The 13,193-nt window shown below is 44.4% G+C and overlaps 1 protein-coding gene across 1 annotated transcript in view; it reads left to right on the plus strand.

Annotated features, from left to right (window-relative positions):
* The window catches only part of MAP3K15 (mitogen-activated protein kinase kinase kinase 15), a 150,442-nt gene that overhangs the window by 5,848 nt on the left and 131,401 nt on the right, over positions 1-13,193 (plus strand). Inside the window, exon 3 of the mRNA XM_040265360.1 lies at positions 6-284. Within this exon, the coding sequence (XP_040121294.1) occupies positions 6-284 (279 nt within the window). The remainder of the gene's footprint in view (positions 1-5; positions 285-13,193) is intronic.

The raw sequence follows: 13,193 nt of genomic DNA on the forward strand, positions 1-13,193 counted from the left end.
CGGAGCCGAGGGCGCGGGCGTCGGAGGCGAGGGCGCGGGCGTCGGAGCCGAGGGCGCGGGCGTCGGAGGCGAGGGCGCGGGCGGGGGCGGGCTGCGGCGGGCGCTGCGGGCAGTGTACGTGCACAGCGAGAGCCCCCCGGGCGGCGCGGCCGGCGGCCCCGAGGCGGGGGCGCGCCAGTGCCTGCTGCAGGCCTGCGAGGCGGAGGGCGCCCACCTCACCTCCGTACCCTTCGGGGAGCTCGACTTCGGGGAGACGGCCGTGCTCGACGCCTTCTACGACGCAGGTGAGGCGGGTTCCCCTCTCTTTCCCACCCCACTCCTCCCAACTTTCCTTAGCACTCGCGCCGCCAGAGCACCAGCTCTTCCCTATCCTAGCACCCCCTGCCAGGACCGCCCTACCTTCTGGGGAGGGGAGAGTAGGGGGCATTGTACCCTTTTACACATAAGAAAACAGAGACCCCTGGCATTTATATTTCTTTATTCTTCAGTTTTATTAAACATCAGATCCAAGAAATAGCCTATGACCCAGACGAAGCCGAGTCCCCCTCCCCTCTAGGTATTCTGCTCTTACTTTCTCCCTTCTATGGGTCCCAACCCTGGCTCCACATAAGAATCCCCTGGGGGAGCTTTAAAAACTTCCGTTGCCCAGACCAATGACAGCAGAACCTGAGGCCTCAGGATTGTTGAATGCTTCCCAGGTGGTTCCATTTTGCAGCCAAGAATGGAAATCGATGTTACAGTGGGGGTGGGGGTGCATCTCTTGGAAATGTCCCCGTGTTCTTTTATTTTTTAAGATTTTTTTTGGTGTGGACCATTTGTAAAGTCTTTATTGAATTTATTACATTATGGTTTCTGTTTTATGTTTTGATTTTTTGGCCACAAGGCATGTGGGGGTCTTAGTTCCCCCACTAGGGATTGAACACTGCACCTCCTGCATTGGAAGAAGTCTTCGAGACCGGACAGCCAGGGAAGTACCCCCACCTCCCCGTGTTCTTTTGCACACTTATCACAGCTGTGCTGTACCACCAGTGTGGCAGATGTATTTTGTTCTTTCTGAAGTGTTCCTGGCTTTAGGATCTCCTCCATTGCTGGAATGGGACCCTCAGCTCACTCAGCCTTAAATCTGTACTTGTGGTTGGCACCAGTTACTCCAGGTATAGAACGGATTGTTGCTTGGCTGTTTTCCTTATGTAACCTTTAGAAGCTATGTGACAAGCCTCTGGCACTTGGGTGACATTCACAAACACTGCATGTGAGACAGTAGTTTACCTGGGAGCCTGTGCCTTGGTTTCTCCACGGGTCAGACAGGAGCACCATGCCTGCCCCTAACCCCAAAAGCACCTGAGAAGGGAAATGGAGAATCTCTTTAAGGTGCCCGCCACACTGTGCTGATGAGGTGGTGAGCTAGCTTTATTACTGTCCATTCTTTGCTGGGATCTGTTTTCTGCAGAGCAAATGCTCCCCAGCTGGAAGGGGGGCGGGGTAGCGGGCTTGTTCAAACAAGTGGCAGCTGGGCCCTTTGAAAATGCTCCCTTGACTTCTCTGACCACTCGGAGTTGACTTCAGCACAGCATCTTTTTTAGAAAAGTTGTTCAGGAGCCACTTCACTGGGAACCACTCAGTTTTCTCAACTTCTGTTCATTCTCTTCTGAAAATGAAGTTGAACAGACTCTTTTCTGAATGGTTAAATGTCGCTTTGACCATTAGGCACAACTGTAGCCTTCTGCCTGCTGGTGCTCTGAAAATTGGCGTGCAGTGGCTTTGCTTCTCTGTGGTGTGGTTGTGGGTGTGGGGTGTGGGTGTAAAAAACAAGCCTCATCTACTACCAGAACTGCTTCTGTCAGGTTGGGTGTGATGGTTCATTCAGGCAGAGATCTTGGGCTTTCAATTCCAGAGCCACACAAAGAGCACATGGTCTTTTCTTGTTCTGGGTCCTGATTGCCTAGAAGTTTCAGCTTCATTATATACCCCCTTTCATTGACCTGGGCCTGGTCTTGAATAAATTATTTTTCAATACATCATCATAACTAGTAATTTCTTCTCATAGGTTTGATGAACAGTACACAAAACTTGAGTAAATGGGTTCATGGATTTAAACAGACGCCCCATCACCACTACCACCACCTTCCACTGGCTTCCTAATCTCTGCCATTCACACAACATTTTGGTGTCTCCACCAAAAAGATACAAATCTGTCACTGGCTTCTTTGTAAAATTTCTAAAACCTTGCTGTCTGATATGTTAGCCCCTAGCCACAGGTGGCTTTTTACATTTAAGTTTAAATGCAGTAAAATAAAAGTTCCTCATTTGTGTTTTCCACATTTTGAGTACTCCACAGACACAGTGAGGAGAGTGTTTTCCTCATCGAGGAAGGTCCCATCAGACGGTGCTGTTCCAGAAAAATGCTTGTAGGAGAGGGGAACTACCGAACTGTCCTAAGTGTTTGGGGGGATCATAGATGTGAAATTGAAGCACTTCCTGTCTCCTAAGTCAGAGCAAGTCAAGGTTGGCTTGGATCATGTTTTCCCGTCTCTTTGTGCAGTTTTCTGTAATCCTTTGTGGGTCAAAAACACGTTATATGTCACCAGTGCCTGGGTGATTTGATGGGCTGCAGGAGAGCCATCAACCTGCAAGGGCACATGTGGGCACTGCTTCGAGAGACAGCCCATGCAGGCCATGAGGGCTGAGGAGCGTCTCATTGGTCTTTTTTTTTTTTTTTAATTATTAATTTATTTTTGGCTGTGCTGGGTCTTTGTTGCTGTGTGCTTTTCTCGTTGTGGCAAGTAGGAGTTACTCTCTGGTTGCAGCGCCTGGACTTCTCATTGTGGTGGCTTCTCTTATTGCAGAGAGCACGGGTCTAGAGCTTCCGTTGTTGCAGCTCCTGGACTCTAGAGCACAGGCTCAACAGTGTGGCTCAGCGTCTTAGTTGCTCCACGGAATGTAGGCTCTTCCTGCACCAGGGATCAAACCCGCGTCTCCTGCATTGGCAGGCAGATTCTTTACCACTGAGCCACCAGGGAAGCCCTCATCGCCTTTTGTTTTTGTTTTTTCAATTATGGCAAAGTGTATGTAACATAAAATTTGCCATTTTAACCATTTTTCAGTGTGCATTTCAGTAGCATTAAGCGCAGTTGCCCTGCTGTGCAACTATCACCAGTATCCATCTCCAGAACTTCTTCATCATCCTGAACAGAATCTCTATACCCCTTAATAACTCACAATTCCTCACTCCCCCAGGCCCTGGTAACCCCTGTCCTACTGTCTGTCTCTATGAATTTGGCTGCTCCGGATGCCTTGTATGAATGGACTTGTACAGTATTTGTTTTTCTGTGTCTGGCTTATTTCAGTTAGCATGATGTCTTAGGGTTTTGTGAATGATGCTGTCATAGGTGGATAAATTTCTGTTCAAGTCTCTCCTTTCACATTTTTGGGTATATACCTGTATATGAAATTGCTAGGTACAATATGGTAATTCTGTGTTTAACTTTTTGAGGGACATTCTTTTTACATTAACAGAAGTGGTGGTCATCTCTGTGTGCCTTTGACCCACAGAAGAACCCTTTTTTGTTTTGAGACTCTCATCCTCAAAGATGAGAGTCTCAAGTGCAGTAAAACTATCAAATTCAGCAAGTGTGGATCCATCAATGGATTACTTCTAGGATTTGGAGAGCAAAGCATATCTAGTTTTTTGTTTTATAGGAGAAACCCCTTCTTCTGGATATGCCTTGATGAGCCTTTTGTTGAGGTGCCCATTTCTGTACTTTAACAGAATTCGTGATCATGCAGCCTCCCTCCTGGGGGGTCCTCAGTGCTTGAGAACATACCAGAAACTCAGACATCCTGCAGGAAGGAAACCTGAGTAACTCTGCCTCAGGGTTTCTAAATGTTTCAACTAAATGTTTCAACTGTTCTCCCACAGTGCTGTCATTGGATACACTTATAGTGTGAACTCTTAGGCTGAGCTCTGGCCCAGCAGAGCACAATGCCTGTATCTCCTGGGAATGTACCTTATTATTGATGTAGGTGTCCTCTCCAGTCAGTTTCATTAATGACTAGTCTAAGGACCTACACCTAGATGCTGAAATGGAGCTGTCTTGAGTTAGCTATTAACTGCTCAGATGACAGAACAGCCCGTTTACTCAGGCCCAGGGACTGGGTGAGCTTCCCATTCCTGGTGTGTCTGGCTCTGCCTACCCTCTGTCCACTCTGAACCTCACTTGCAAGCTACTTTCCTGACTCGGGGCCCTGCTTTTGATTTTTTGTTCAGCAATGTTCACAGTGATTTTAAACGTGAAGCAGTATTGCCACCTGCAACAGGAAATCCTTGCATTTCCTGGACATTGATTCAAAGCCTAAGACATCAGTTTCCCAGTTAGTTATTTGACTTTGATGATTCCCTTGTTCTGGCAAGAGTCATTTGGAGGATATGAAGTGTGGCAGAGCTAGGCGGGGGGTCAGGAGATTGATTTTGCTCATTGTTGCTGGGAAGTGGGGACTATGTTTTCCAGCACCCATTGAGTCTATTGTGGGATGTATGAAACTAGCTTTGGCCAATGAGATGTATTAGTGATGTCTGTCACTTTCAGTCAAGGCATGGCTTATATGTAGATCTTCACATACTTTCTCATCCCTTTCTGTGGTCTTCATGGGGACCTTGGAGGTTGACTGTAGAAGATGACAGTGGCACGAGATGGAAGGTACCTGGATCCCTGAACCACTCTTTTGAGGACAGCTGTTGGACCAGGATCATCCACTTTTGGATTTTCAATAAGCAAGAGAGAAGCTTTTATTTAGTCAGGTTCCTAAGACTTGGGGTGGTTTTTTGACAGTGATAAGAGAGTACTACTTGGGTTATGAAAATATAGCCCAACAGCTAGAAAGTTGTCTCCTAGGGCATGGCTTTCCAAGAGAAAGCCAAGCCATGTATCATCTCATGTAATGGATTGTCACTGGTAATAATATATGCCAGTCATGGGGCCCCTAACTGTGCTGCTGTGGACCTTGAAAATAGAATGTAAATGCTTGGACCATCAGGTTCATGCCAGCAATGGGAGGAGACATTCTAGGTTCTCTCCTGGTTTCCCTGGTATTGGAGACTAGGTTATTTTCTCCTTCTGATTAAATGATACTGCACTGAAGAAGGAAATGGCAACCCACTCCAGTGTTCTTGCCTGGAGAATCCCAGGGATGGCGGAGCCTGGTGGGCTGCTGTCTCTGGGGTTGCACAGAGTCGGACAGGACTGAAGCGACTTAGCAGCAGCTGCAGTGATTCTGTTAGTTTGTATCTAACAGTAACATTGAAATTTTTGCAACAAAAAAGAACATAAAATGGTTTAAAATAAGGCCAGCTCTAGTTCCTTTCACTCCCCTTTATGTGGGTTGTGTCTTGCTTCACCTTCCATGATGTTACTCAGAAATTCATTAGCTTTATGCGTTGTGTAGCATGGAGAGTGCCCACCAGGCTTCCATAGGTGTTTCCACATTGCCTGGTCTCCCCTGCAGTTAGCTGGGCTTCTTATGATGAGTGCTGGCCAATGGAACGTGAGCAGCATCAACAAGTGTCACTTTGAAAGCAGCCGAGTCAGATGATACACCACCACCATTTCTCTTTGCCTCTATCAGGACAGACTTGAAGGCTGTGTGTTCAGGATGGTAGTTAAGCCCCTGAAATGTGGGGGATTTGTCTGAGGTAGCAGCATCACCTAGCTCCTCCTGACTCAGATAGCTTGCTGTGTATTCTGCTAGAAATGCTTGCATGTTTCTCGGCTAACTTTAATCCACAGGTGCATTGGCTCCTGCTTGAGAAAGAGACTTAAAGATGTCTTAATACTTCTAAGAATTTGGTACACACTCTTTCCTCACTGGGCTTCCCTGGTGGCTCAGAGGTTAAAGTGTCTGCCTGCATTGCAGGAGACCTGGGTTCGATCCCTGGGTTGGGAAGATCCCCTGGAGAAGGAAGTGGCAACCCACTCCAGTGTTCTTGCCTGGAGAATCCCATGGACGGAGGAGCCTAGTGGGCTACAGCCCACGGGGTCGCAAAGAGTCGGACACGACTGAGCAACTTCACATTCACTTTCCTCACTGTTCTGGAAAATGCATAAATTTCAAAGGAAGACAGTCCTCTGGGACACGTGGCAGTGTTTTTTCTAAAATGCATGTCATCTGTACCTGCCCAGGAGACTGGCCACATCTATTTCCAGCAGAACGTAAGGGCATGAAATCATTAGTTTGGCAGTTCAAGTCAGAAATCGAGGAATCAGTTTCGATTCCACCCTGTCCCTCATTGCCAAATCCAACCTATTGCTTCCAAATGGTTCTCAAACCCACTTTACTTCTCTCTGCCTGCCCCCTGCCACCATTGTAGTCCAAGCATTGGCTTCTCTCATTCAAGTTACTGCCAACAGCTTTGTAACTGATCTTTCAAGGTTGGGCCAGTCTTGGTGGATTCCAGTCCATGTCATCTGCTTAGAAGCCACTGTATCCTGGCAGCCTCCACTGCCTGGCAGTCCTCCTCTGTCCCAAACCCATTCAGCCTTCACATCTCAGGTCTTCAGAGAAGCCTTCATGGACTTCTCTCCCTGTCTGTTCATTGTGTGCACACTGTGGTTTTGTTTCTTAGCAAGTAACACAATTGTGGTTACATAATTACTGACTCAATGTTAGATGTTCTGTCTGACCCTGAACTCTTCAGTGACAGGGAACCAGATGCAGTTTTCTTTGTGACTCTTTCCTAGGATTATCCATCCAGTTCCTTTTTAGACTAACTCTCAGCGGACACAAACAACACTTGGTTTCTCCTGTTGAGATAAAGCAGATCTCTCAAGGACTCCCAAAAGGAATCAATGTAACTCCTTGTAAAACTATGTTGAAAATGGTGGCCAGGCCTGGATACAGTGCAGGTGTGATTTTGTTAAAAAATAAGAGATATCCTGATGACTCATTTCTGGGTCTGAATCTTTCTCCTGGGTGGTACCTATGAAACAGAAGAGACTAGGAGGACTCTGGACACACTGGACTGGAAACAGTGGTTTGGACTGTGTGCTGTGAATACTAATTCTTGTTTGTCTACATTTTCTATAATGTTTATTTTCTGTGACATGAATGTGATTTTAAGAAAGTGCAGTAGGAGATTAAAGATGCGGTTGTAAGTCAGAAGCCTTTTTCCACTTTCCCTTCCTCCTGACTGGCTCAGGCAGCAATGATTGTATGTCCAGGGACCAGAGCACACGAGCCCCTGGCTGGGCCTCAGCTGGATTTGGCTGCTGGCTTGCCCATGGGGGCCCTTTGCTGACCCTCCTTCCTTTTGAACCACTTTTACTGCTACTGACTCAGCCTTGAACCTGGAACTTTCCCCAAGTCTTAGTCATGTGAACTGGCTGATGAAAAGCATCACACCTGTAGCATTGAACTGAGGCATTGCTGTGGAAGCCCGGAGTACGTGCAGTGGGTAGATGGATATTTGTGGGCTGGCCTGCTGTGTTACTGGCTGTATATTATTTGTTACAAGGGAAAACACATTTTCAATTCCCAGTAGTCAATTTACATGTTTTTGGAATACAAACCATAAACTATCTTTTAAAGCCTCCTAAATATCAGGCTTTGAGAGAGGTGCCATGTAAATCTTGGGCAGATAGTACAGGTGGGAGATGACTGAACTTCTGCAAAGCAAGTTGGAAAACTTCTTGTTTCCCAGTCCTTTGAACAGGTTTTGAGCTCTTGGGTGTGACAGGGCTTGGCAGAAATGCCTGGTGGTTACTGGGGCTTGGCTGGTGGTGGAGAGTTGTAGAGCAGACAGGAGTTGAGCTGTGGCCCTTTGCAAGAAGCAGAGTTCACTCAGGAGTTGGGGTCTGTGAGAGGGCAGCCCAAGGGGGAGGCAGAGTTGGATACAGTGGTGGAGGAGTAAGCAGGAGCATTCAACATAGAAGTTTTTTTTTTCTTCTCTTCAGTGTTTTTAATTATGGTAAATTTCAAGCATGTACATTACCCAGCTTCAACAATTATTAACATTCTGCCATCTTTTCTTCTTGATCTTGACCCACCTCTCACCCCTTACTTGATTGCACTTTTAACCGTTTTTAGTATAGAATCTATATATATTGTCATGCACAAATCTTAGTTGTACAACTTTGAGAAATGACTAAACCCAGGTAACCAAAGCCACTCGCAATATAGTTTCCATTTGCCCAGAGAGTTCCCTCATATCCCCTCCCATTCATTCCCCTTTCCACTCCCACTCATGGCCCCAGGTAATGACTGTTCTGCTGTCACTTTAGATTACATTTGCCTTTTCTAGTGGAGAAGGAAATGGCAACCCACTCCAGTATTCTTGCCTGGAGAATCCTATGGACAGAGAAGCCTGGCAGACTACAGTCCACGGGGTGGCAAGAGTCGGACATGACTTAGCAATTAAACTGCCTTTTCTAGAGTTTTGTTAAATGGACCAAGACGGTGTGTACTCTTCAGTATCAGACTTCTTTATTCAGCATGACATTTTTGCAATCTGTCCATCTGTATTGTTGCATGTTATCAGTAGTTTGTTCCTTTAGAATGCCAAGTGCTAGTCCACTGCATGAATATTGGTTTAGCCATTCTCCTGTTGAAGGGCATTTGGGTTGTTCCCAGTTTGTGGAATAGAGCTGCTGTGGACATTTGTATATAGGTGGTCTTGATAACAAATGTTGTCACTACTTCGGGGTAAATACCTAGGAGTGGAATGGCTGGATCAAAGGGTTGTTGTTGTTGTTGTTTAGTTGCTAAATCTTGTCTAACTCTTTGTGACACTATGGACTGTAGCCCACCAGGCTCCTCTGTCCATGGGGTTTTCCAGGCAAGAATACTGGAATGGGTTGCCATTTCCTCCTCCAGGGGATCTTCCCAACCCAGGGATCAAACCGAAGTCTCTTGCATTGCAGGCAGATGCTTTACCATCTGAGCCACCAGGGAAGCCCCAGATTCTAGATCAAAGGGTAGGTGTAAGAAACCTCCAAACATTTTTTTTTCAAAGTGGTACCATTTTATATCCCTTGCACCAAAAGCCACCAGAGTTCTGGCGGCTCACAACACTTTGTGCACTTTGTGCTAGTGAGCTTTTCTATTTTGGCCCTGATAGTTGGGAAATGTGGTGGTTTCTCATTGTGGTTTTAAGTCACCTTTCCTTGACTATCAGTGATGTTGAACACCTTTTCATGTGCTGTTTGGCCATGCAGATACCTTGCTTCATGAGGTGTCTATTGAAGCCATTTACCACCATCCCATTCCCCACTCCACCCGCACACTGGGAGCCTGCCATCTTAACCACTCAAGCAGCAGGGAAGTCTCCATTTACTGATTTAATTGCATTGTCATATTATTATTGGATTAGAAGAGTTCTTTATGTGTTCCAAATTCAAGTGTGTTGTCAGTTTATTTTCTGAACATTTGGTCTCATACTGTAACTTGCTTATTCATCTACTTGTGATATTGGATGAGCAGAAAATTTTAGTTTGGGTTAAATGTAATTGAGGATCTTTGCCTGTTAAGGTTGCCTTCTGTGTCCCCTCTAAGAAATCTTTGCCTATTTCCAGATTGTGGTCTTGGAGCTACTCTTCTTCGTGTTCTTTTAAAAGCTTTATATTTTGAGCTTTTACTTTGAGGGCTGTCATTCATCTCAAATGAAGTTTGACACAGGTGACTTTGGATAGACCCATCCTGATACCTTGATTCAAACATCTGGGAGATGGGCCTTGCCCAGGAGGAGTACTCCAGGCACTTTGAGTCTAGTTGGCAGGACCATGGCTGCCTCCCTTTCATCTCACCATCCAGCAACATATATGAAAGGCAGGTTGTCCTTTAGGCAAATTGCCTTTCTGACTTGTGGAGTAAAAACTGACAAAACAGATCCATGATGAAACTTTGCCAACATATGTTCCATCATGGTGTTCCACTGGGCCCGGCAATGTGAGTGGCAGAGGGCAAATAACATTGGCTTTACAGATCAAGTTTTCATTTCTGTCTTGTCATTTATAGACTGTGTGACCTTGGATAATTTACTTAACGTCTCTGAGCCCCATTAAAAAAAAAAATTGTACGTAGAGATTCAAGCAGAGTGCCCTGAACTTAGTAAGTGCTCAATGAATGTCAGTCCCGCATGTCTTTGCCTTCTTGCTCCCAGCGATAAACACATCAGAACCTCAGTATGGAAGGAAATGTGTATATTGAAATAACAAAGACTGGAGACTCAAATCCTTTGGACAATAATCACATTGTAGGGTCATGTTACACTCCTGCAGTTGGTAAAAAAATAAATTTTTTCCCCTAAGTTTTGAGGTTGGAAATTCCACTGTAACTCTGTTCCTTGTCCTGTGCTCCAGAATGGAGGTGAGGAGAAGGCACAAAGCCCTTCTTAGTGAAGAACTCTTGATTGTTTCTTTCAGTTGAGGTATAGAATCTATACAGAAAAGGGCACAATCCTGTGTACTGTTCTATGAGTTTTCAATAACTGTATGGTAACTGGGGTAACCCGGTACCTGGATCAAAAAAGTGAATGCCAACAGCAGTTCAGGGTATGACCACTTCTGTTTTCCTGCCTGGCCAGGAATAATAACTGTCTCTATAGGTTTGTTTATTCATATAAATGAAATTATATAATACTAGGGTTTTGGTGACTGTCTTCTTTCACTTACTGCCTTTTCCAGATTCATCCATGTTATGGCATAAGTCAGTCCTTCATCGTCTTTTTATTACTGTACTGTGGATATACCACATTGCGTTTTCCCATTTTTCAGTTAATGGATGTTGGGGCTGTTTCCAGTTTGGGCTATTGTGAATAATGCTGCAAGTTATTGTGTGGACATATCTTTGAATTTCTCTTGGGTTTATATCTAGCAATGGGATTTCTGGGTCATATGGTTAACTCTAATGTTCTTTTAAAAAGTTTTTTATTGTGATAAATAAACACATCATAAAGTTGACCATCTTAATAATTTCTCAGTGTACCATTTAATAGCATTCAGTACATTCATATTGTTGTGTAACCAATCTCCAGCACTTTTTCACCTTACAAAACTGAAACACTGGACCCTAATGGGTCCATGTTTAATAACCATGATTCCCCAATCCACCCATTCCCCAGTTACTAGTAACCACCATTCTACTTTCTGTCTCTGAATTTGATACTCTCGATGCCTTATGTGAGTGGAATTGTACAGGGTTTTGTGTGTGGGAGCTGGCTTTTTCATTTAACGTAGTGTCCTCAAGGTTCATCCATGTTATAGCATGTAACAGAATTTCCTTCATTTTTAAGGCTTAGTAATATTCTGCTGTATGGATAAACCACATTTTGTTTATCTATCCATCCATTGATGGGTACTTGGATTGCATCCATTAACCTTTTGAGGAATGCCTTTCCAAAAATCTTTTCCAAAGCAGTTACACCATTTTACATTCCTATCAGAGACGTAGAAGCATTCCAATTTCACTACACCCTTACTTGTTACTTTCTTTTTAAAATGACAGCCATCCTAGTAGGTTGAAGTGTTACATCATTTTGATTTCACTTTCCATTTCTCTGATGACTACAGATGTCAGATGTCTTTTCATGTGTTTATTGGCCATTTGTGTAGCTTCTTTGGGCTTCCCTGGTGGCTCAGTGGTAGAACCGGCCTGCCAATGCAGGAGACATGGGTTCAATTCCTGGGTCAGGAAGATCCCCTGGAGAAAGAAATGGCAGCACACTCCAGTTTCCTTGCCTGAAAGTGTTAGTCAGTCAGTCGTGTCCGACTCTATACAATCACATGGACTGTAGCCCACCACTTTTCTTTCCATGGAATTCTCCAGGCAAGAATATTGGAGTGGGGTCGCAAAGAGTTCGCCATGACCTGGCGACTCAACAACAGTATCTTTGTGGAAATGTCTGTTCAGGTCCTTTGTCCTTTTCTTCACTTGAGTTATCTGTCATCTTGCTATTGAGCTGTAAAAATCCTTTATTTAATCTGGAGACAAATCCCTTGTCAGATATATGATTTGCAGATATTTTCTCCCATTCTGTGGTTTATCTTTGAACTCTCTTGAAGCTCTTCTTTAACACCATGAGTTCTTAATTTTGGAGACCAACTTATGTATCCCATCTATTATCCCATCTATGCTGTTTCCTCTAAGTTTTTTTTAGTTTCTTATTTATCCTTGGAGTGTCTTTATGTTAGCTGTCAGCAAGTTGCAACCTGCAAGCAAGCTGCCTTTATTTTGTAAGTACAGTTTTAGGAACACATCCATCCATCTGTGGCCACTTTGGGGCTGCAATGGTGGAGACTGTGTGGTCCACAAAGTCAAAAATATTTATTATCTGACCCTTTACAGAAGTTTGAGCACTTCTGCTGTGTCAACATAAGCACATATGACTATGCATTCTTATTCTCCCTTTCTTACTCAAAAGGTACCAGACCAAACACACTGGTCTACACCTTGCTTTTCTAAATTAACAACTTAGCCTGGATACCTTTCCAAATTAGAATGTGGGAATCTTCCTTATTATTTTTTATAGCTGAATAGTGCTTCATTGGGTGGATGTATTGTTTATCTGTACCTTTTTAAAGGGACACTTGAATGTGGGGTTTTTTGCTACTAAGCTGCAATAAACTGTGGAAAATTCTGAAAGAGATGGGAATACCAGACCACCTGACCTGCCTCTTGAGAAACCTATATGAAGGTCAGGAAGCAACAGTTAGAACTGGACATGGAACAACAGACTGGTTCCAAATAGGAAAAGGAGTACATCAAGGCTGTATATTGTCACCTTGCTTATTTAACTTATATGCAGAGTACATCATGAGAAATGCTGGACTGGAAGAAATACAAGCTGGAATCAAGATTGCCAGGAGAAATATCAATAACCTCAGATATGCAGATGACACCACCCTTATGGCAGAAAGTGAAGAGGAACTAAAGAGCCTCTTGATGAAAGTGAAGGAGGAGAGTAAAAATGTTGGCTTAAAGCTTGACATTCAGAAAACTAAGATCATGGCATCTGGTCCCATCACTTCATGGGAAATAGATGGGGAAACAGTGGAAACAGTGTCAGACTTTATTTTTGGGGGGCTCCAAAATCACTGCAGATGATGATTGCAGCCATGAAATTAAAAGACGCTTACTTCTTGGAAGGAAAGTTATGACCAACCTAGATAGCGTATTCAAAAGCAGAGACATTACTTTGCCAACAA

This window comes from Oryx dammah, unplaced genomic scaffold, assembly GCF_014754425.2.
Source record: "Oryx dammah isolate SB20612 unplaced genomic scaffold, SCBI_Odam_1.1 HiC_scaffold_23, whole genome shotgun sequence".
NCBI classification, from domain to species: Eukaryota; Metazoa; Chordata; class Mammalia; order Artiodactyla; family Bovidae; genus Oryx; species Oryx dammah.